The sequence below is a fragment of the Oryctolagus cuniculus genome, chromosome 13 (assembly GCF_051225735.1).
Source record: "Oryctolagus cuniculus isolate XC-2025 breed Fujian yellow rabbit chromosome 13, ASM5122573v1, whole genome shotgun sequence".
Classification (NCBI taxonomy): domain Eukaryota; kingdom Metazoa; phylum Chordata; class Mammalia; order Lagomorpha; family Leporidae; genus Oryctolagus; species Oryctolagus cuniculus.
In genome coordinates this window covers 66,683,790-66,707,966 of record NC_142879.1, presented here as the reverse complement: position 1 = coordinate 66,707,966, position 24,177 = coordinate 66,683,790, and the positions used below count along the sequence as shown (strand labels likewise).

Sequence of the window (24,177 nt, the reverse complement as noted above, 5' to 3'; positions counted from 1 at the left end):
CTAAAAATAAGAAAGGTTTCTTTATTTTATTAACAGCCCATACAACAACATATGACACTAATGTTTTTCTACAAATATTTTCATAAGAAATAATCTCTTACCTTATGCTTGGATAAAAGAGGACTGTAGAAAAAAAGAGAAAAAAAAATTAACAAACTACAGCAGCAACATGCTTCCAAATAAATGTTACTGAAATGGCTATTAAAAAAATACCGCTCTCCTGGATTCTAATATCAGCTCAGAAGATTTCCATGGCTGAAACCCTACACCAGCTTACATGGTTCAAAGTGCAGCTATGTCATGTGTTAACCTCCTTAGGTAGCAAACTACTGCTGAAAACCCCCGAAGAAGCTCCAAATGTTGAAATAATACAATAAAAATGGGGATGTTAATTTTTTGCTAATAGTGTATTTAAAGCCTTTCACACACATACATATTATTTGAAAATTTCATTTTATTTTACTAGAGTCTAAAACAGATTACGGTAGATGATAATTTTGTTGGAATTATCGATGAAAATAGATAACAAAAGTAACTTTTAAATATTAAGTTTAGGGGAATACCAAAGAAAAGGGAACATATAAATCCAGAAAAGGCATGCATGGAAACGTTCATGATGGTTTTATTCATAATACTAAAAAATCAGAAACAAATGGCTACTAACAGTAGAACGGATAAACTGCTACACAGTCACAGAAGAAATAAATTTGCAGAGCAATAAAACAGGGCAAACTACTCTTACATGCAACAACATGTAACACAAACAAGATGATGGGTGCAAGAAGCTAGATACAAAAATTTACATTCTATGTGGCTCCATTTATATGAGTTTACAAAATAGGCAAATATATTGTTGGAAAGTAGATACAGACTTGACATTTTCATAAGGGGGTCTTATGAGGGGTTTAGATAATACCCTGTATCTTGTACCTAGCTCAGGGTGGGAGTTACATACATGCATATGTATCCGAAAAAATTCATCAAGCTTATATACTTTCCTGTATGTATAACTGAAAAATATTTTTAAATGTCAAAATTTAACAGTAATTTGGGGTGAATTATCTAAATTCTATAGCACAAGGAAACCATACTAATATTATGTTTAATACATATTTATTGATTAAATAACCAAATCATTAACATATTAAGAAGTTATCAGTTCCATGGGAAGGGGAGATGTATCTACAACAAGTATTTTTTTTTTATGAAGGTGTGGGGTGGGGTGAGAGAAAGAGAAAGAGAGATTAGTTCACTTCCCAAATCCCTGTAAAAGTCAAGCTGGTATCAGGAGCCAGGAACTCCATCCATGTCTCCCACATGAGTTGCAGAGACTCCAGTTATTTGAGCCATGTCTGCTGACTTTCAGGGCATGCATTAGCAGGAAGCTGGGTCAGAAGCAGAGGTAGTACAAGAAAGTCCTAAGTGGTGGCTTAACCTGCTGGGCCACAATGCCCACTCCTACATTGAGTATTTTCAAAGTAAGAAAATAATCTCTACTTTAAATAATTCCATTATTTTAAAATGCTACAAAATTCAAAGTTAACCACTGAACATGCTAAGAAATACGGTTAACAATGAGACTTTCTGAAAATACTATTTCAAAGGTACAAAGTGACTAATAAAAGAAAATTATCATCATGAGAGTCAAACAAGCATCCACCTCTGAACATAAAATCACTGTTCAAAGACTGGTTTCCCAAAATGGCAGATCTAAAAGCAAGTTTTCTATCTGCTGTATGAGCTAAGCAACAACTACTGGCACTCTTTCCATGAGTCTGATAGAAAAAAGTTATCAGTAAAATGAAAAATCTTTTAGCCTGTATATTGAGGACTTATGTTCAAAATCTCAGAAATTTCCACTACTTTAAACATTTTCATGCCTCCTTGCTTTCAGAGTTCTAGGTCTTAAAACAATCAAATTTTTAACACTTAAAACACTTTATTACTACTATAATTTAGCCTAAAAACATCAAATTCCTTTACATAAGTCAAGAAATTTGAAGATTACCTGGTGTATCTAGCTTTCATTCTGCAGCATTTTGATGAACTAGTGTAGTATATTTGTTTTCCAACATTAAACTACTCTTACTATGTGTTTGACTACAATATATAAACAGTAGCAAGTAACTAGAATAAATAAAATCTGTATACACAATTTTGTCCATCTGAGTTAGCTGTTCTCTTAACCTAAAGGAGATCAAAATTATGTTATCTTTTAAAATCTTCTAATTAGAAGGATCCTCTGAATCTCTGAAGAAGTCAATCTTTGGGACCGGTACTGTGGCATAGCAGGTAAGGCTGCTGCCTGCAATGCCAGCATCCCATATTGGCATCAGTTCAAGTTTTGGCTGCTCCATTTCTGATCTAGCTCTCTGCTGTGGCCTGGGAAAGCAGTGGAGGATGGTCCAAGTGGTTAGGCCTATGGACCCACTTGGGAGACCCAGAAGAAGCTCCTGGCTCTTGGCTTCAGATTGATCCAGCTCTGACCATTATGGCCATTTGGGGAGTGAACCACTGGTTGAAAGATTTTTCGGGGCCAGCGTCGTGGCACACTAGGTTAATCCTCCACCTGCGGCGCTGGCATCCCATATGGGTGCCAGTTATAATCCTGGCTGCTCCTTTTCCAATCCAGCTCTCTGCTGTGGCCTGGGAAAGCAGTAGAAGATGGCCAAAGTCCTTGGGCCCCTGCACCCGCGTGGGAGACCGGGAGGAGGCACCTGGCCCCTGCTTCAGATCAACGCAGCTCTGGCCATTGCAGCCATTTGGGGAGTGAATTAACAGACGGAAGACCTTTCTCTCTGCTTCTCCCTCTGTCTGTAACTCTTCCTCTCAAATAAATAAAATCTTTTAAAAAATTAAAAAAAAAAAAAAGATTTTTCTTTCTCTCTCTCTGCCTTTATGTAACTCTGCCTTTCAAATAAATAAATAAGTCTTAAAAAAGTCAATCATTTACTGAGTTTAATGTAATAAAGAAACCTGAGAAAATAATAATTTTATTACACCTATTAAAATTTATCCAGTTGAAAACATTAACAGATTTTGTATTTCAAATACTCAATGCCATTATGTTTCAATATTTTACTCCAACTTATTCTAACCAAAGTCTGATATACTTACTCTTGATGTGTTGTGCAAAATTTAGTAAGCCGTTCAAAATCTTCACCATTAAATCCCTTTTCTGAATTCCTTAGAGATGTAACTGTATGTGGCTGTACAGTTTTCCATTTTGTTTCTAAATTGAAAGTTATTTGTTAGTCATTGGCTTTTACAAAGCATATTTAGCACAGAAAAATAGTTAAATGACACCACTGATAATGATTAGCATATAAAGTTATCCCCCTAAACTCAAAAAATGAACACAATTAGAATCAAGGGATCACTTTTCATCATAAGTAAATGTCATTCTAGAGATTAAATTAGCCTGTAGGGCATGCAACGTGATCAGAAGAATGCAAACAAACGCAAGTGTTCTTTTCTTGGCAGTGCCATGAAAAGCAAAACACAAAGAAAAAAATTTTCTCACAATGGAAGACACATAAAAAAATACTACGTTTTCTGAAACATTAGCTTTATTGTTGAAAAACATCTGTTTCCTGATTTCATAAAATATGTTAACTCTAGATAGCAATTTCTTAGGTTACTGCTATTTCTACATTCTGTGTTAGTATCTACTCACCCCACTGTTCTTGAATGGCAGAAAGATTTGCAAGCAATTGCTCATGATATAATCGTTCAAGCTGAATGAATTTCATTGCTTTCTCATCTGTATAGAAAATTTAAGGAAAATAGAAATCCAGACTACTTACATTTCTTTTATTGGGGAGGTGGGTGCAGGGGAGGGTAGAGAGAGACACACACACACAGAGAGAGAGACAGCACCAACAAGTATCGGTTCATTCCTCAAATACCTCAATGGCTAGAGGTGGGCCAGGCCAAAAGTCAGGAGTTGGGAACCGGAAACACAATCCAGGTCTCCCATCTGTGTGGCAAGCACAGGATTATTTGGTCCATAGCCACTACCTACCAGGGTCTGCATCAGCAGGAAGCTAGACAAGAGCCAGAACTGTAGAGCGAACCAAGATACTCCAATATGGGAATCTGGGAATGTGGATATCTTAGCTGGCATCTTAACTGTCCTATATTTTAAAATGAATAATCAACAGAAGTTGATAAATTTTCAGCTTACCAAAAATGGAGAAGTCTCTAAATATTATTAAACTTAAGCATACTTAAAGTACTATTTCTTGATTTCAAAGTACATAAATTTTAAAGTAGCATATTATGTAGTTGCTACTTCAGTTCCATATTATCAATAAATAGTAGAAACTAAAAGAATGTCTTAATATTTAAGGGTGACCGCTTGCTAATATTTCTCTAGCAGACTCAATGAAAAGTAATTTAATTGGAATGGGATCCAAATGGACTCCTAGAACCTGTATACTTCTCTTTTTTCCCATAAAATCAAAGGATCACATGCCTAAATAATGACTGAGCAAAAAACCTATACAGATGTTTTGTAATTAACTCAACACAGTGATTTTCATTATCATGTGATCCCATTTTTTTGTTTGCCTTTTCACCTGCCTCTCACATACCTGCATCTTTTTTTTTTTTTTTTTTTTTTTTTTTTTTTTTTTTGACAGGCAGAGTTAGACAGAGAGAGACAGAGAGAAAGGTCTTCCTTCCATTGATTCACCACCACCACCACCACCACCACCACCACCACCCCCCTGCCAAATGGCTGCTACAGCCAGTGCACTGCGCCGATCTGAAGCCAAGAGCCAGGAGCTTCCTCCTGGTATCCTATGCGGGTGCAGGGCCCACGCACTTGGGCCATTCTCTACTGCCTTCCTGGGCCACAGCAGAGAGCTGGACTGGAAGAGGAACAACCGGGACAGAACCGGCGCTCCAACCGGGTCTAGAACCTGGGGTGCTGGCACCACAGGCAGAGGATTAGCCTGGTGAGCCGCGGCGCATGGCCACATACTTGCATCTTTTTTTTTTTTAATTTTTGACAGGCAGAGTGGACAGTGAGAGAGAGACAAAAAGAAAGGTCTTCCTTTACCGTTGGTTCACCCTCCAATGGCCGCTGGCCGCTGTGGCCGACACACCGCACTGACCCGAAGCCGGGAGCCAGGTGCTTCTCCTGGTCTCCCATGGGGTGCAGGGCCCAAGCACTTGGGCCATCCTCCACTGCACTCCCGGGCCACAGCAGAGAGCTGGACAGGAAGAGGGGCAACCGGGACAGAATCCGGCACCCTGACCAGGACTAGAACCCACTGTGCTGGCGCCGCAGGCGGAGGATTAGCCTATTGAGCCGGGTGTCGGCCTTTTTTTTTTTCATACTTGCATCTTTTAAGATGAAGATACACTGTCCAATTGCTTACCTTCCTTTGGGCAATGTTCTAAATGCTGACATAGGAACAAGAAAGAGAAAAACTCACAGTTTAGCTTTTCATGTTTCCCATGAGCACTCAGAGTTTAGTTCTCCCTCTAATTTGTAGTCTTAAAGATCCCACAAATCACAAAAGAGGTGAAGGAGAAACTAGAATGTTTCCTCTTCTCTACCTTCCATACCTAAAAGTATACCTTCTATACCTAAAAGTATACCAGTATTCCTCAAACTTGACTGAAATTAAAAATTATCTGAAAAATGTGTTCAGTTCAGATTCATGGGTCTGATTCTCTAAAAGCTCTGATTCTGAGTACCAAGAATTTGCATTTCCAAGAAGCTCCCAGGGATGCTGATGCTGATGGGTCTACACTGCACTATCTGGGAGATAAAGGGAGGGAGGGTTCCATCTTTATTTGCAGAACTAGATTTCCAATGCACTCAGTAATAAACTGCTACTGTCTGACGCTGCATCACATTTTCTTGACAGGATTCCAGATGGTAACTGCTTACCCTTCAATCTGGTCAGAGATGTGGTACAAGTCAACAAGGTTAGGGAAGTAAATGACATGAATGGGGAAAACAGATGTTGATAATACACTCTTTCTAGATAGCACATACTGGGCCACTGTCCCATGAGAAAAGCAATTTTTGAAATTTTAAAATAAATGAGGAAAGAAATCTTTTCTATACAAAAGTTAACAGAAGATCTCACTTGACATTTATTGTGCTTTTTGCTAGTGAAGAATTAACCTTCTCTCTGTAGCTATATAGCTTTAATATACCTAACATGCTTTTCTGTATGAATATTACTTGATTTGTATGTATGTTTAATAAAAAAATGAAAATTCATGACATTTTAAAATTTCATTTTCCAGCAAGTTAATTTTGGTTAGAATTAAGGCTTATTTATGGGAAGTCAAATTTGGTTGATTCTACAGAATTTTCAAGGGTGACAGAAATTCTATACACTTTGCTTTCGGAGGTGGTTTCATGGGTATTAGAACTGTCAAAATCCGCTCAAACCATATGATTTGCACATTTTATTGTAGATACCTCAACATTAAAAACTCTAAGAGTTCTATGAATTTCTTCCTGTAATTAAAAAAAGGATACAGTCCTCCTCCTGAAAATAGGATTCTGCTATCTGTTAAAAAAATTAATAAAGAGAAAATAAAATTAACATTTAGATGAAAAGATAAATTTGGCAGAAATTAACCACTATTTTGAAACTGTTTCTGATATCAAACTAAGAAAATTCTAATTATCTTCACCAGTTCAGAAGAAATTTGATTGTGAGCACAGAACAAATTCACTCATCTCAAACTAAGCAAACACAGACATTCTTTGGTCTTCACACAATCTCATTCTCCCTGTCCTACTTCAAGTCAAACCAAGTCTCTGATTCATTAGCATTTAGAAGTAAGAACTCTCTAAAGAATGAGGAAAATGCTAGAGGAGTTTATAAAGGTATAACATGAGCAAAAAATGATTGTTTATTATAAACTAGAAAGTAGAAATATCTCACAGCACGTGAGATCTTAACACTTCACTGATTTCATAACTATTTCACAATCTGGTGGCCGAAGACCTAGTGGGACTCTGACTTTTAGTTCTGTTTTGATATTTAAGAAAAGGCTAGGCCATGTGCTAACAGTTGAGTAATGATGCTTAGAGTATGTACAAAGTGCTGAAAGTATAAAGAACTCTAGACAGAGTTCAGAGACTCAGGACTGCTTCCAGTTGAGGCTTGTCATTTCAGAGATTCATTCTAAGGTACTTTTAAATTCAGAAGTTTTCACTGCTTCTTACTAGATCTCTAGCAAAAAAAAAAAAAGGTATTCTATAGGTATTCTATATATAGATTACTACCTCCATTTTCCTGGTGACTGACAAAGCGAAGAGTGATAAAGTGCTTGTCAAACCTATAAACTAGCAAGAAAAAGGAATGGCTTTTCCCAAATCCACCAGTGGGAACAGGAAACAGCATATTTTAAAGTGTATTTATTATTTTCATTTTCCTTTTCTTTGAAAGACAGAGAGAGAGACAGAAACATAGAATGTGAGACAGAAAGAGGAAGAGAGGGACAGATCCATCTTCCTTCTGCCTGTCTACTGCTGACACAATTGCCAACAGCCAGGGCTGGACCAGCGAAAGCCAGGATCTGGAAACTCAATCCATGTATCCTAGGTGGGTGGCAGGGATCGAGTACTTGAGTCATCATCTGCAGCCTTCCAGAGTACATATTATCAGGAAGCCAGAATGGGGCGTGGAGCCAGGGGTTGATCAGAACTGATATGGGATGCAGGTGTTCCAAGTGACATCTTAACAGCTACACGAAACGCCCACCCCAGAAATAACATATTTGTAAAGGAAAATGGATAAATATAGAGTATATATAAATATGCTTTGGATCTAATGTTTTTCCACAAGCAATGCAGATGACTAGACTGAATCATCTTTGTAAAATTTCAATTAACTCTAAAGTTGGATTTCACACTTATGTAATATTGAGATTTTTCCAGGAGATAAACTGATTTTCAGATTCTTTTATCAGCTTATTGTTCTGACAATATGTTGCAGAATTACTAGGTTGAAACTAATCAAATTGCTAATATACAACCATTTTTTTTTCAGTCTATATAATAAGAATTTCATGTAATGGTCAACCAGTGGCATGCTGATAATTATTTAATAGCTACAGAGTGTTGGAGAGAACCCTCATCTGCAGTGTTCCCTCATTTCTGTGGTGTCAATACTCCCATCCTGCCCTGTTTTCAGAGACCAATGGGGTGGACATGAACACAGTGCTTAGGAGACAGTATCAGCAAACCATAGGTCATACCTAAAATAAATCAAGAACATTTCAACTCTGAACTTCCAGTGGAAAAGTCAATGGCACTGTACAGAACTTCCCTTTTACATATGAAATGAGATATAGTTTCAGGCTGCCCATTCAAGTAGATCATCTGGCTCTTCAAAGCCATTTCCTTTACCCTTGTGCATCTGCTTACATGTGGCACAAAGTTACTTATAAATAGCTCTTATCTGAGAAGCTTTGATGGAGTCCACTCTTATTATGAAATCAGATTTTCCAGCACTGCAGCAATGTAATTTGCAATTAGCTTTCTGGTTTCTGTGGCAGTTCTAATACTACAAAGCAATTTTATAGTCATGGTACCCAATGCCTTAAAAGTAAATGGCATTTCCAGGAGAAAGGAAAGCTTGAAAAATAAGTTTACAGAGTACCTCCTTATAAAAATGCTCCCCTAGTAAGTTTACCAAGACAAGGGATGGAGCTGGCAATTAACAAAAGAGAAGACTGTGAAAGAGGTAGACTTGGGAGAAAAATCTAAGTTCAGTTTCAGAGATTTAATTTGAAACGCCCATTAGAAATCTCAGGCAGCTGTGAAGTCTGGACGATGTTCAGGAAAGGAAGAGTACAACACCTACAAGACTAGATGGAATCATCCAGTAAGTACAGAATTAGAATAGGGTCAAGAACTGAACCCTGAAGTACTTTAGTGTTTAAAAATGAGTAGGGTATGGGAATTCAGCAAATGAGCATTAAGGAGGCAGGGTCAGTGAGGTAGGTGGTAAAAGCCAAGGATGAGCAATCCCTAAAGATAAATAAAGAAAATGCTTCAAAATAGAATATATGGAACAGGGTTTGGAACAGCAGTTAAGATAACACTTGAGATGCCTACACCCCACATGGGCTCCTGGGTTCAAGTCCCAGGTCCATTCCAATTCAAGTTTCCTGCTAATGTGCACCCTGAGAAGGAGAAGCAGTTAAGTGGTGGCTCAGATGGTTGGATCCCTGCCATTCACATGGGAACCTGGATTGTGTTCCTAGCTCCCAGGCATTTGGGGACTGAACCAGTGGAGGTGGTTCGCTCCCTGTCCCTGTCTCTTCTGTCTCTGTTCCTGTCCACCTCCCTTCAAAAATTGGACTCTGATCAACTTATCAAAGCTCCTAACACTTCAATAAGATGAGGACTGAGTACCAGATTCGACAGCATGGGTACCAGTGCCCATCATGATGCAATGTTGCTGGAATTGTGGGGACAGGCACCACTGGAAAATGAGTCCAAGAGAGAACTGGACACGGCATGTTCAACAGAATTCTGACCCAAAATGTTTTACCCTAAATCAAATCATGAAGAAACAATCAGACAGTGTCTAATTGTGGGATATTCTACAATATTCTTTTGATAATTCTCTACAATTATTCTCTTGATAAGTATCAATGTTTAAAAAGTCCAAAAAGAAAAAGAAAGACTGTTCTGTTCTAATTTCTTGGGATTGATAACATCCTTGTGGATTACGTAAGGTAATATCTTTGGTCTTGGAAGATAGCTGTAAGAACCTAGGGATAAAGCAATGTAATGTTTGCAAATTATTTTAAAGTGTTTCAGCAGAAAAAGTGAGTAATGTCACCCAGCGTGGATTCTAGGTGAAAAGGCACAGTATGGTGTGCTGGGAAGTCAACTGAACTTCCGCCCCTCCCTAATTTGTCCCCTGGGAGATGACAGGATATTCCGCATTCTGTGGCTGAGGAGGCAGCCATTAGCTGACTGCTGTTCCCTGATGTCTCAGTTTCCTGAGGACTTCAGCATATCTTTGCTAACTCCAGCCTTGTTTTCAACAAGTAATCTTAGAATTAGTGACAGTAAGGGTGTAGTTATAAGACTTAATGCTTATTTGGCTTTTATTGTGTATCAAACACTTTGTTAAGTGCTTTTACATGCAATAATTCATTTAATTGTCTACAGCCTTACAGAAGAAGAAACTGAAAGCCACTTGGCTTTTTAGTGGTGGAGCCAAAGCCCATGGCTTTGAACCACCACTATATTCTCTAAGCTCCTTTTCCAAAGAGGATAGAGTGCTGAGATATTTAGGAATCATAATCCACCAGATTCAGCAAACCAATATGTTCCTGGGAGTAGGAGTAGATTTTATTTTGGGACATAAAAAATTAAATAATCTTCAGATATGATTATCATCTTCCTGCTTAAAAATGTGATTTTCTAGTAGATTTGCTTCTGCTATAGGCTTACCTGCCAGTAGGAAAGACTATTCCAGCTCAGTGATAGAAATGCCTTCCAAAGATTTGTCTACACTTTCTATTTCCAAATGTTCTTTTTTTAAAAAAAGATTTATTTTATTTATTTGAAAGACAGAGTTACAGAGAGAGGTAGAGCCAGAGAGAGAGATCTTCCATCTGCTGGTTCACTCCCCAAATGACCGCAATGGCCAGAACTGAGCTGATCCAAGGCCAGGAGCCAGGAGCTTCTTCTGGGTCTCCCACGTGGGTGCAGGGCCCCAAGGACTTGGACCTTCTTCTTCTTTTTTTTTTTTTTATTTTTATTTTTTTTTTTATTTTTGACAGGCAGAGTGGATAGTGAGAGAGAGAGAGACAGAGAGAAAGGTCTTCCTTTGCCGTTGGTTCACCCTCCAATGGCCGCCGCGGCCAGCGCACCGCGCTGATCCGATGGCAGGAGCCAGGAGCCAGGTGCTTTTCCTGGTCTCCCATGGGGTGCAGGGCCCAAGCACCTGGGCCATCCTCCACTGCACTCCCTGGCCACAGCAGAGGGCTGGCCTGGAAGAGGGGCAACCGGGACAGAATCCGGCGCCCCGACCGGGACTAGAACCCGGTGTGCCGGCGCCGCTAGGCGGAGGATTAGCCTAGTGAGCCGCGGCGCCGGCCCTGGACCTTCTTCTACTGCTTTCACAGGCCACAGTAGAGAACTGGATCAGAAGTGGAACAGCCAGGACTCAAGCCAGCGCCCATATGGGATGCTGGCACTGTAGGCTGGGGCCTTAACCTGCTGCGCTACAGTGCTGGCCCCTGTTCTTTCTTTTGAATTTAAATTTTTTAAGGGTGGGTATTGTGGTGCAGTGGGTTAAACTGCCTCTTAGAATTGCCTACATCCAATACTGGAGTGCTGGGGATTGAGTCCCACCTTTGCTTTCAAACCAGCTTCCTGCCAATGGACCTGAAGGCAGGAGATGTTGCTGAAGTACTTGGGTTCCTACCATACACGTAGGAGACCTTGATGGAGTTGAAGACTCCTGGCTTCAGCATGGCCCAACACTGGTTGTTGCGGCATTTGTGGAGTAAACCAGTGGATAGAGGATCTCTCTGTGTCACTCAGATTAAAAAAACAAACAAACAAACAAACAAACAAAACAAAACAAAACAAAAACCTTAAAATTTTAACTTGGGGGCAGAGGGAAAAAGAGAGTGAGCTCCCATTTGCTGGTTTACTTCCCCAACCCCCAAAATGCCTGCAAGGGCCTAGGGCAAAGACAGGAGCCACACTTTGCACAAGAGTGATAGGAGGCTGGCACCGCGGCTCACTAGGCTAATCCTCCGCCTTGCGGCGCCGGCACACCGGGTTCTAGTCCCGGTCGGGGCGCCGGATTCTGTCCCGGTTGCCCCTCTTCCAGGCCGGCTCTCTGCTGTGGCCAGGGAGTGCAGTGGAGGATGGCCCAAGTGCTTGGGCCCTGCACCCCATGGGAGACCAGGATAAGTACCTGGCTCCTGCCATTGGATCAGCGTGGTGCGCCAGCTGCGGCGGCCATTGGAGGGTGAACCAACGGTAAAGGAAGACCTTTCTTTTTGTCTCTCTCTCACTGTCCACTCTGCCTGTCAAGAAAAAAAAAAAAAAAAAAGAGTGATAGGAACCAACTTACTTAAGCCATCAATCACTACTACCTCCCCAGGGTCCTAATAGCTGGAAGCCAGAATCAGAGATCAAACCCAGGTACGCTGATGTGGGATGTGCCTACATGCCCATTCTCCTAAAATGTCTTGTCCCCCAACTATTAACTGAAATTGCCCAGAGGAGTTCAAGTAAAATCAACAACTATATGCCTTTTACCTAGATTTGTAAATTACTAACATTTTGCCAAATTTTCTTTCTTTCTGACTCTCCCTATCTTATATATTTTCCACCACTGAAACACTTTAAGTAAATTGCAGATATTAATGTTACTTTATCCCTAAATACCTGTACATGTATCTCCCAAAAACAAGGATATTCTCCTACATAATCTACAATGCCATTAAGCTTATTATCCTTAAGCAATTATTCATTGATATAGACTTTGTAGCCTCAATGCACCATGTGGGGTCAAGAAGTCTGAAAGATAAGGAAGCTGCTTTGGTGTTCCTCAGTGTGGCAAGTTTTCCTAAGTTTTCAATATTCAAGTCCATTATTCCAGTAATAATTCAAGACCATTATTCAAGGAAGTAATACAAATTTGTAAAAATCTGCATTTTCTCACTTTGGGAAAAAAGATATTTTACTTAAAAAAAGATTTTCCACTGGTTCACTCTCCAAGTTCCTACGACAGCCAGAAGCCAGGAACTCCACCTGGAACCCCCATGTGGCTTGGAGGAACACAAGTACTTGGGCCATCACTCACTGCCACCCAGATGCATTAGCAGATAGCTGGATCAGAAGCACAGAGCAGGGTCCAGCGCCATGGCTCACTTGGTTAATCCTCCACCTGCGGTGCCAGCATCCCATATGGGCACGAGGTTCTAATCCCAGTTGTTCCTCTTCCAGTCCAGCTCTCTACTGTGGCCCGGGGGGGCAGTGGAGGATGGCCCAGGTGCTTGGGCCCCTGCACCCATGTGGGAGACCAGGAGGACGTGCCTGGCTCCTGGCTTCAAATTGGCACAGCACCAGCCGTGGCAGCCATTTGGGGAGTGAACCAACGGAAGGAAGACCTTTCTCTCTGTCTTTCTCTCTCTCTCACTGTCTGTAACTCTACCTGTCAAATAAATTTAAAAAAAAAAAAAAAAAAGGCAGCACAGACAGGACTTGAACAACATATTCCAATATAGGATGCGGGTGTCTTAAGTGACACTTTTTTTTATATAAAGATTTATTTATTTATTTGAGAGGCAGAGTTATAGACAGAGAGATCTTCATCTGCTGGTTCACTCCCCAAATGGCTGCAATGGCTGCAGCTGGCTGACTCAAAGCCAGGAGATTCTTCTGTATCTCCCACATGGGTGTAGGAGCCCAAACACTTGTGCCATCTTCTGCTGCTTCCCCAGGCCATTAGCAGAGAGCTGAATCAGAAGCAGAGCAGCTGGGACTCAGATCGGCACCCATATGGGATGCTGGCACCACAGGCAGAGGCCTAACCTACTATGCCACAGCACTGGCCCCCAAGTGGCAACTTAAACCCCTGTGCCATAATGCTTGATACTTTATTTTTTTTTTCAATTAAAAAAAAAATCTCATTGCAAAAGTTAAAGTGAAACAGAAGCAAATGAAAAAAAAGCAAAACTTTCCCCATTATCATGTACTTAGTATTTACATTTTAAGTGAAAGTAAAAAGTTGTTCAGAAATATCTTAATTTTTTCTTAATAAGTTCTTAAATTAAAAAAAAAAAGGTTTGAATCACTGTCCTAAAGGCCTCCCACTCCCAAGACTCTCCACCTCTTCATTTACCCTCCTAATAATCAGGAGAGTTATTTTTCTAAAGTTCAAATCTTATTCTGGCACTCTCATAATTAAAAACTTCCAGGGACAGGCATTTGGTTTAACAATTAACTCCCTGTGATGCCTGGAACCACACTGGAGTACCTGCATTCAAATCTTGGTTCCACTCCTGATTTCAGCTTCCCGCTAATGTGTGCTTGAGAGACAGCAAGAGATGGTTCAAGTAGTTGGATCCCAGCAACCCACATGAGAGACTCAGAGTGAATCCTATCTTCTCATTTTGACCCAGCCATTGCAGATATTTAGAGAATAAGCCAGCATATGGGAATTTCTGTCTTTCTCAGTGTTTATCTTTTAAATACATAACATAAACTAAATAAAAATTTTTAGAAGTTTTGCATTAATTTCACCAGCCATACAATTTCACTTTCTATGTCTATTTCTAACTCTTCCTCCAGCAGAATCCCAATCATGCATTTCTTCTGGTACCAGTTTACTTTGTTTTGTGAGTTCTAGTGAGCATTTAATCATCCCATAAAAGTCAGCTCAAGAGTTACCTTCTTTTCTTAATGCCTATGGGACAAGGTTAACCACCATTTCGTATTGCTGAACATAATTTCTACTCTAACACTTAACTACATGATTCTATATTTATTTACCTGTTTCTCCTATGCACAGAGGCTTTATTAAGGACATACTCTGTTAGGTAATTTTTGGTTTCCCAGTATCTAGCCTAGGTTTGGATACCTAGTTGGTGATTAGTAGGCTCTTGCTATGTTGACTCTTATTTGTACAGCTTCATGACAAAATATAGGGAATTAGCCATTCTAATGATTTATTCAGGGCCTAGACATGGCCACCAGTGAATGATGTGTCAGATTTCCCATCAGTCAATGATCCAGAGTCACTGTCCCCTTGGGCTCACCACCAATGAATGGGATAGAATCAACCGCAGAGAATTTGGTTTTTAGATTATTCCAAACACTAGCACAGAATTTTAATGATGCTGAAGGTGAAGGTTTTAAACCCAGTACCTGATGAAGGCAAAGGGGAAGTGCTCTTGAATCCAACTGTTCAACTTCACCTCGTATAAGTGAGAACAATGATTGCAGAACTAGCGTTGGAGATTCTGGTTGATCGTTAGCATTTACTTCAGCAGCCTCTTCATCATCAGCAGCATGAGTGGCTGCACTTTGTATCATTTCTTGCATTAAAGGTGCAGCAACTTCTGATGAAAGTCCTTTAAGAGGTAAAGAACATGCCTATGTGAGGATAAACTTTCATCATGGTGGAACATCTTAAAAATAATTATGCCTATTAACCATAAAACTTTCAGACAAAACTGACCACATGAAAAAACTCCCAGGAAGGATAATTTATTTAAAGATATATTTATTTTTTGAAACGCAAAGTTATAGAGAGGCAGAGACAGAGGCAGAGAGAGGTCTTCCATCTGCTGGTTCGTTCCCCAAGTGGCTGCAACAGCAGGAGCTGGGCTGATCTGAAGCCAGGAGCCAGGAGCTTCTGCCAGGTCTTCCCACACAGATGCAGGGGCCCAAGGGCTTGGGCGATCTTCCACTGCTTTTCCAGGCCATAGCAGAGAGCTGGATCAGAAGTGGAGCAGCTGGGACTCAAACCAGCGCCCAAATGGGACACCAGCACTGCAGGCGTCAGCTTTACCCACTATGCCACAGCACTGGCCTCAAAGCATAATTAACAATCCTCATTAAATTAAGACTGCACTGACATCTGATTGCTTCTATTAGCATACATATAAACCACATTTGCAGAATTTTAATTAAGAGTATTAATTAAAAGAGATTCACAGAAAAGTGTGCAGGTTGCAAGCTGACCAAAGATTTGATTCTCCAAGAGGAAAACTGGATTAGCTATAATTTTAAGTCTTCGCTTGCCCAAAAGGAAACAGAACTGAACAAGAAGTTCAAGATGTTATCATATGAAATGGCCAAGGAAGTTGAGCTTTTCTCTTTAAACTTCATCCTGATAACATGAGAACTACTTCTGCTCCCCGGAGAGTGACAGGCATTTTGGTGTCAAAATTAATGGACACTGAACTATCTTCCCTAATAAAAAGAGGCCAACTAATACAAACTTCTTTAATAAATAAATGCTTGACCCATAGCTCCTTAAAGTGCACAAATTAAATAAAAAAATTATACAGTCACCCTTCCCTGATATCCCAGTATCAGTTCTACTTTGCACATTCAAATCAAATATGCTAGTCTGCCTTAGAAAGGAGCTTTCTAAGAACTTAGTGTGGATGCACCAAGATGAAGGCTGCCTTCCTACTAGAGTGCATCCAGAACCCTGCCTTCTACTGGCCTCTAAACAAACCCACTGTTCTGGCCAGAGGGCTCCATTCTTTATCTCCCTAGTAAAATACTCTATGCCTGTCTAAGCAATTACAGATTCTAACCACTGACATAGTTTCCTCCTGTCTGCACCTATTTATGTTCTAGCAAAAGCCATATTTTTCCCTGTAACATGAATCTGAAGTCATCTTACTTTCATTTGAACTCTATATACAGCCTTGTAGTATGCTGAGTTGCATTACAGTAATTGGTGTTAATGTCTGTTAGATCGTAACTCCTGTAGCATAGAGGTGAATCCAGATACCATAGTATTGATACCCAGCACAGTATCTTCAGCTCTAAAATTCTAAGAATTGTACCTCTTTATTAATAATCACCTACTGTGATTACTTATATTTCAGAGAATTCTCTTCTACAAATTTTATATCAGATGGCATCTAGAATTATAAGGCCCAGTGATGGCTGCCATTTTGCAGGGACAAAATTTATAAAAAACACAACTGATTCTTCTGCCTTTCAATTTTCTAACCACAATGATGGCAAGACCAAAAGAATGCCAGTGTGGAGCTTTCCATAGAGAACTACAAATACACCAACAGAACTTGTGTTTTTTTTTCTCTTCTCCCATGCCCCAGATACAGATTGTGATAAAGCTGGTTTCCTATACTCTGTTCTTCATAAAATTCTTCCCATATAGTTATTAAACTACAAATACTACCTTATGCTGCTTCTTGGTAAAAAAAAAAAAAAAAAGAATTTCATAATGCTAATTTTCAGTGAGAGAGAGCTAAAGACTACTACCAGGGGCCGGCACTGTGGCGCAGCAGGTTAACGCCCTGGCCTGAAGAGCCTGCATCCCATATGGGTGCTAGTTAGAGACCCGGCTGCTCCACTTCCGATCCAGCTCTCTTGTGGCCTGGGAAAGCAGTAGAAGATGGCCCAAGTCCTTGGGCCTCTGCACCCATGTGGGAGAACTGGAAGAAGCTCGTGGCTCCTGGTTTTGGATCGGCACAGCTCTAGCCATTGTGGCCAATTGGGGAGTGAACCAGCAGATGGAAGACCTCTTTCTCTCTCTCTGCCTTTCTTCCCTCTGTGTAACTCTACTTTGAAATAAATAAATAAATCTTTAAAAAAAAAAAAAAGACTACTACCAAAGATAGAAGGACCCTTGGATTAGACATTTTACTCTCTGTAGTTTCTTATCGGAAATGAAGGTCTTGGCTACACAAACTCTGTGGTTTCCCCTAGATGTGACCACCCAAAGCATTCAAAATCTCTGCAAAGAATTTGGCATTTAAGAAATGTAGATCATCACTGTGAACATGATACAGCAACATGAAAACTGAAGGTAAGGTTACCTGCCTAATACAAATCTCTCCTAACTGTTCTCATTATAAATTTTCTTTCTTTCTTTCTTTTTTTGACAGGTAGAGTTATAGACAGTGAAAGAGAGAGCCAGAGAGAAAGGTCTTCCTTCCGTTGGTTCACTCCTCAAATGGACGCTCGGACGGCACTTCGACGATCCGAAGCCAGGAGCCAGGTGCTTCCTCCTGGTCTCCCATGCGGGTGCAGGAGCCCAAGCACTTGGCCTATCCTCCGCTGCCCTCCCGGGCCACAGCAGAGAGCTGGACTGGAAGAGGAGCAACCAGGACTAGAACCGGCGTCCATATGAGATGCCAGCACTGCAGGTGGAGGATTAACCAAGTGAGCCACAGTGCCAGGTGCCGGCCCTCATAAAAAATTTTCTAAACCAATGTTCCTCCTTTTCCTAGCTGTGGACTGCATCAATGATGGCATTTTAGATTTTCAGGCAAGAAGAATGGCATGCTCTTTTGAGAAGAGCTTTGCAATACTCCAAACCAAAGGGTAGGTTTCTATTTCCAGCTCTCCCAAGCTTTTAGTAATGGAGTTTTTCATGGGCTAACTAATCATATAAATTGTTACAGATGTTACCAAATCACCAGGATATACTCCACCTTAAGCACATATAAAATAATAAAAATAATCTCTAGCCATAGTCTAGATACATGGAATTATAAACCACTTAAAATATGGCCTTATTAGTTTTACATGGAGGGCTATGATCTTTACATCATAAGATTAAATGAAATAGTGTGTGCAAAAGCAAGCATGCTCCCAAGCCCTCAGCCTAAACAGACTTTACTGTCACTTGAATGGAAAAGGACACAAGATTGACAAGTCACTTCTGAGACTAAAATACATTCAGAGGAAAGGGTCAATAAAGCTCATATTGCTAAAGTGGTGAATAGTAGGGATTATAAGAACTATGATGGAGTATTAAAATGTTTGGTTTATTATTTATCATTATTATAGTTTTGAACATGATAGAACTTCCCTCCCCTACACAGTATCATACAGTAAACAGCCTTTTTAAATTGGCTTCTTTCATTTAGTAACATTTAAGCTTCCTCCATTTCATTGTAGCTCATTGATTTTTAGCAGGGAAGGACACTCCATGAACTTGTTTTTCCTTTTTTATAGTTTTAAAATATTTATTTTATTTATTTGAAAGAGATAAAGAGAGGTAGAGACAGAGAGAGAGGTCTTCCATCTGCTGGTTCACTCCCCAGATGGCTGCAACTGCTGGAGCTGTGCCGATCCGAAGCCAGGAGCTTCTTCCAGGTCTCCCACGCGGGTGCAAGGGCCCAAAGATTTGGGCCATCCTCTACTGTTTCCCAGGCCATAGCAGAGAGCTGGATTGGAAGAAGAGTTACCAGGACTAGAAACGGTGTCCATATGGGATGCTTCAGGCCGGGGCTTTAATCTGCTGTGCCACAGCACCAGCCCTGAACTTATTTCTCATAAAGGCAACAATGAAGAAAATGAACACTAACATAATCATCAGTATTTAAACGGATCATGAATTGACACCATTATAATGTACTAAAATATCTGAAATAATAACAAAGTACTTGGGGCTGGCACTGTGGCGTAGTAGGTTAATCCTCTTCCTGTGGCGCTGGCATCCCATATGGTCACCGGTTCTAGTTTGGCTGCTCCTCTTCCAATCCAGCTCTCTGCTATGGCCTGGGAGGGCAGTGGAAGACGACCCAAGTCCTTGGTGCCCTGCACCTGCATGGGAGACCTGGAAGAAGCACCTGACTCCCGGCTTTGGATCCACATAGCTCCGGCCATGGCAGCCATTTGGGGAGTGAACCAACGGAAGGAAGACCTTTCTCTCTTTCTCTCCCTCTCACTATCTGTAACTCTACCACTCAAATAAATAAATATCTTTTTTTAAAAAAATTGCTCACTGCAACAATAAAGTTTTTGTATTTTTTCATGTGGATTTCAGAAAAATTTGATATTATTATTTTTTATGTCATCTGAGTCTTAGTTTTCCTTGAAAAATATATAGCTTGGGGCCAGCATTGCAGCATAGCAGGTAAAGCCACCACCTATAATGCTGGCAGGCATCCCATATGGATGCCAGTTAGAGTACTAGAGGCTCCACTTCCCATCCAGCTCCCTGCTAATGGCCTGGGAGAAATTATCAGAAGATGCACCCACATGGGAGACTTGCAAGAAGCTCCTGGCTCCAGCCTTCAGCATGGCCCAGCCCCAGCCACTGAGGCCATCTGTGGAGTGAACCAGTGGGTAGAGGATCGATCTCTCTCTCTCTCTCTCTCTCTCCCTCTCCCTCTCCCTCTCCCTCTCTCTCTCTCCCTATCTGTATCTCTGACTTTCAAATAAATAAACCTTAAAAGAAAAAAAGAAAGAAAGCTAATTTCATTCCTGAATTAGTATTACAATTTCTTCTGATATATGTTTTCTAGTAACAATATATTTATAATTAAGAACAAAAGCAGGCTGGCGCTGCGGCTCACTAGGCTAATCCTCCGCCTTGCGGCACTGGCACACCGGGTTCTAGTCCCGGTTGGGGCGCCGGATTCTTTCCCAAGTTGCCCCTCTTCCAGGCCAGCTCTCTGCTATGGCCCGGGAAGGCAGTGGAGGATGGCCCAAATGCTTGGCCCCTGTACCCCAGGGGAGACCAGGAGAAGCACCTGGCTCCTGCCTTCGGATCAGCGTGGTGCGCCGGCCGCAGCGCGCCAGCCGTGGTGGCCACTGGAGGGTGAACCAATGGCAAAAAGGAAGACCTTTCTCTCTCTCTCTCTCACTGTCCACTCTGCCTGTCCAAAAAAAAAAAAAAAACAAACAAACAAAAGTCAAACTAAAACACATTCTTCCACATGTCATTTCCCCTTCACTACAAAGTTTCACTCAATATAAATTTTACCCTTTTTATTGCTACATATTAATCCATACAGCGAAACAGGAAAAAAAATTCTATTTACTTTCATTTGTGAAAGCCAAATGAGTTATAGTTAAAACTACTCATTCAGCAATGTGGTGATGCTATTTATAAATATATATAGACAGTGACAGGCAAATTCATAGGTCCTAATTTAACACTTGTCAACTTCATCAAACCATAAAAAGGAGATAATAGTTCACATGTGCCCATTAAAAAGTTTTATATATATATATATATATTTTTTTTTTTTTTTTGACAGGCAGAGTTAGAGAGAGACAGAGTGAAAGGTCTTCCTTCTGTTGGTTCACCACCCAAATGGCCGCCACAGCCAGCGCTGCGCCGATCCGAAGCCAGGAGTCAGGTGCTTCTCCTGGTCTCCCATGCGGGTGCAGGGCCCAAGCACTTGGGCCATCCTCTACTGCCCTCCCGGGCCACAGCAGAGAGCTGGACTGGAAGAGGAGCAACCAGGACAGAATCCGGCGCCCTGACTGGGACTAGAACCTGGTGTGCCTGTGCCGCAGGCGGAGGATTAGCCTAGTGAGCCGCGGCGCTGGCAAAAAGTTTTATATGACGAAAAATTTGTAACAACTATGTGCCAGGGGTTAGGAAAATTATCTTGATTAAGATATTTTATTCCATTCGTCAGACCCTTTAATTCTGTAGAATTGATCTCTGGCTAGTGTTCAACAGCATTTGGCAGAAGAATACAGCAGTATTCTCCAGCACCTTTATCTTAAAACAGTGGGACGTTTTAATAATCTAACAAATGTAAGAAAGTGACAGAACCATTTCTCTGCATGACAGGGAAAACAATATGACAGGATGGTTACAAACTCCCCACAAGAAGATGCTAAGTAATCAACAGAACTAAAATTATTGCAAACAACATGGAGATCTGAAAGAAGTGACACAGATGATATCAAGGCCTAGGTAAAGACAGAGGCAATGATTATACCTCGGATGGTGGTGATACTGGCAGCACAGGCTAAGCCAATGCGATATTTGGAGATGGAGGTAGGGCTATTTAAAGTTTTAATATGCTTCAAATACCGTACTCTACTACTCAGAATGTAAATACACCGCCTCGCATACAGGCTTTAGATCAGGGGTAGGGAAATGCCTGGCGGGCAGACTGCATAAGATCAAGAAAATCACTTGGTCTGGCCTTGCCAAGGCAACCACAGGTGGAACCTGAAATCAGTAAATCTAGGCAGGCTAACTTTTAAGCCCAGCCCTGGCAGTTGCGCCATTTCTAGATTGAACCAGCACAGAAGAGCTCTTTCTGTGTAACTTCTCTCTGTAACGCTGCCTTTCAAATAAATAAATCTTAAAAAAAAAAAAATCAAAGAAATTAAATGAGAGCATGGCATCTAAATCAAGTGGCCTGGGTTTGAATCCTAAATCCACTACTTTTTGGCTTTATGACCAGACAAATCAGTCTCCTTAATCCTTAATTTCCCCATCTTTTAAATGAGAGATACTAGCTTATTAACATAGGGACTATTCTAAGAATTTTAATTTAGGTAAGAAATAAACTAGGAAGCTCTTTTGATTATCTTCAAGTCTGCTACCTCTCTTTTTTCAAATAAAAGCAGAGTTTGGGGGCCAGTGTTATAGTGTAGTGAGCAAAACCACTACCTGTGATGCCAGCAGTGTTCTGGCTGCTCCACTTCTGATCCAGTTCCCTGGCTAATGGCCTGGGAAAAGCAGAGGAATATTGCCCAAATACTTGTGTCCCTGCCACCCATGTGGGAGGCCTGGATAAAGCTCCAGGCTCCTGGCTTTGGCTTGGCTCAGTACTGGCCATTTTGGCCACTTGGGGAGTGAGCCAGCAGATGGAAGACATCTTTCTCTCTGTAACTCTGACTTTCAAATAAATAAATGCATCTTTTTTAAAAAGCAGAGTTTTTGTTAGGTAGATATTAGAAAACAGAACTACATTCACTGATTTTATAAAAATACTTTATTTGATAAAAGTGATTCAAGTCCTTTTCACCATAGTTAGCCAGGTCAAATAAAACATATGAAGGATTGGTGTTTTGGGCACAGTGAGTTACACTGCCACTAGGGATGCACAAATCCCGTATCAAATGCTTGGGATCCAGTCCCACAGCTGTTTCAGACCAAGCTTCCTGAAAATGCACCTGGGAGGCAGTAGATGGTGGCCCAAATACCTGGATCACTGCCACCCACCTGGGAGATCTGGATGGAGTTCCTAGCACCTAGTGCAGCAGCAGCTGTTGCAGGCATGTAGGGAGTAAACCAGTGGATGGAAGATATCTCTTTGTTTCTCCCTGTGACTCTGCCTTTCAAACAGATAAAGATATGCATAAAAATAAATAATCTCTAAAAAGAGAATCTGAGAGAAAATTACCCCATCATTCAGAAACAGTTATGGAAACAAACTAAATCCCATCACCTGCTGTAAGAGTGAACTGTCCACCTTTCACCTGATCATGTCTTGTCTTGCTGAGCCTGGCAGACTGTTTTGCAGCAACACAGCTACCAACACACTCAGAAGAAAGCATATGTGATAACTGCTGTGCAGTAAACTGTGCTAAGTCAACTAAGAGAGAATTCCTTTAAACACACTTCAAAATTCTACAAAAGCGAGAAAGTATCATGTAACAATCAGACTCAGAGTCTGAAATCAGATTGCCCGGAATCAAATTCTGAGTGCCAATCATGAGCAATATTCATAGAACACTGAGCAAGTTACTTAATCTCTTTGTGTCATAAGATTCCTCATCTATAAATGAAGGCTAATTGTAATATTGCTTAATAAGGCTGCAGTGAGGAGTGAATGAGATAGTCCACATAAAGCAGTACTGCAGTGGCTGGCATATGGTAAAATACAGAAAACACTGTCAAGAACTTGTGTTTTAGAACTCAGCGAAACAGTCACATCAAGCCATACATTTCTGGAGATTTTCTTAAACATGGTATTTATCATTTTGACCATTATGAAGCATACAATTCAGTGATGTTAAATACGTTCACAGTGTTGAGCAACCATTGTCACCATCCATTTCCAGAACCTTCTCATATCCCAAACAGCTCTGGATCCATTAAACATTAACTCCCTATTCCACTCTTTATCCTGAACCTAGAAACCACCATTCAACCTTGGGTGTCTATGAATTGCCTATTCTAAGCACTTCATATAAATGGTATCATTAATAATTGTCCTTTATGTCTGGCTTTTTTCACTTAGTATAAAGTTCTCCAAGCTCATCTGTGTGCAAGCATGCATTAGATTACCAACTGGTTTAAAAACTGAATGCAATTCCATTGTATACATAGACCATATTGTGTTTATCCATTCATCCATTGATGGACTGTAGAGTTTTCTACCTTTTGGCTACTGTGAATGCTGTGATGAACTTTGGGGTACAAGGATCTCTTTGAATCCTTGCTTTCAATTCTTATACTGGATACCCAGAAGTGAAATGGCTGGATTATATAGTTACAAGTTTATATTTTTGAGGAACTACTAGTTTTCTTGTAGTTTGATGATTTTAACTATCTCAACTACTATTCCTTTTTTTTTTTTTAAGATTTATTTTATTTATTTGAAGGACAGAGTTACAGAGAGAGAGGTAGAGACAGAGAGAAAGGTGTTTCATCTGCTGGTTCACTCCCCAGATGGCCGCAACGGCCAGAGCTGTGCCGATCCGAAACCAGGAGCCACGAGCTTCTTCCAGATTTC

General features: G+C 40.7%; 1 protein-coding gene across 4 annotated transcripts in view; it reads right to left on the bottom strand.

The window, feature by feature from the left end:
- CNST (consortin, connexin sorting protein) overlaps window positions 1-24,177 on the bottom strand; it is a 91,681-nt gene that overhangs the window by 26,456 nt on the left and 41,048 nt on the right. For 2 of the 4 annotated variants that reach the window (XM_051820807.3, XM_070055629.2), the window contains 5 exons: window positions 14,894-15,099; window positions 6,509-6,539; window positions 3,677-3,763; window positions 3,118-3,232; window positions 102-123 (listed from right to left, as the gene is read on the bottom strand). In XM_051820807.3, coding sequence (XP_051676767.3) covers window positions 102-123; window positions 3,118-3,232; window positions 3,677-3,763; window positions 6,509-6,539; window positions 14,894-15,099 — 461 coding nt within the window. The remainder of the gene's footprint in view (window positions 1-101; window positions 124-3,117; window positions 3,233-3,676; window positions 3,764-6,508; window positions 6,540-14,893; window positions 15,100-24,177) is intronic. The other 2 variants (XM_089311681.1, XM_089311680.1) reach the window with 2 other exon arrangements.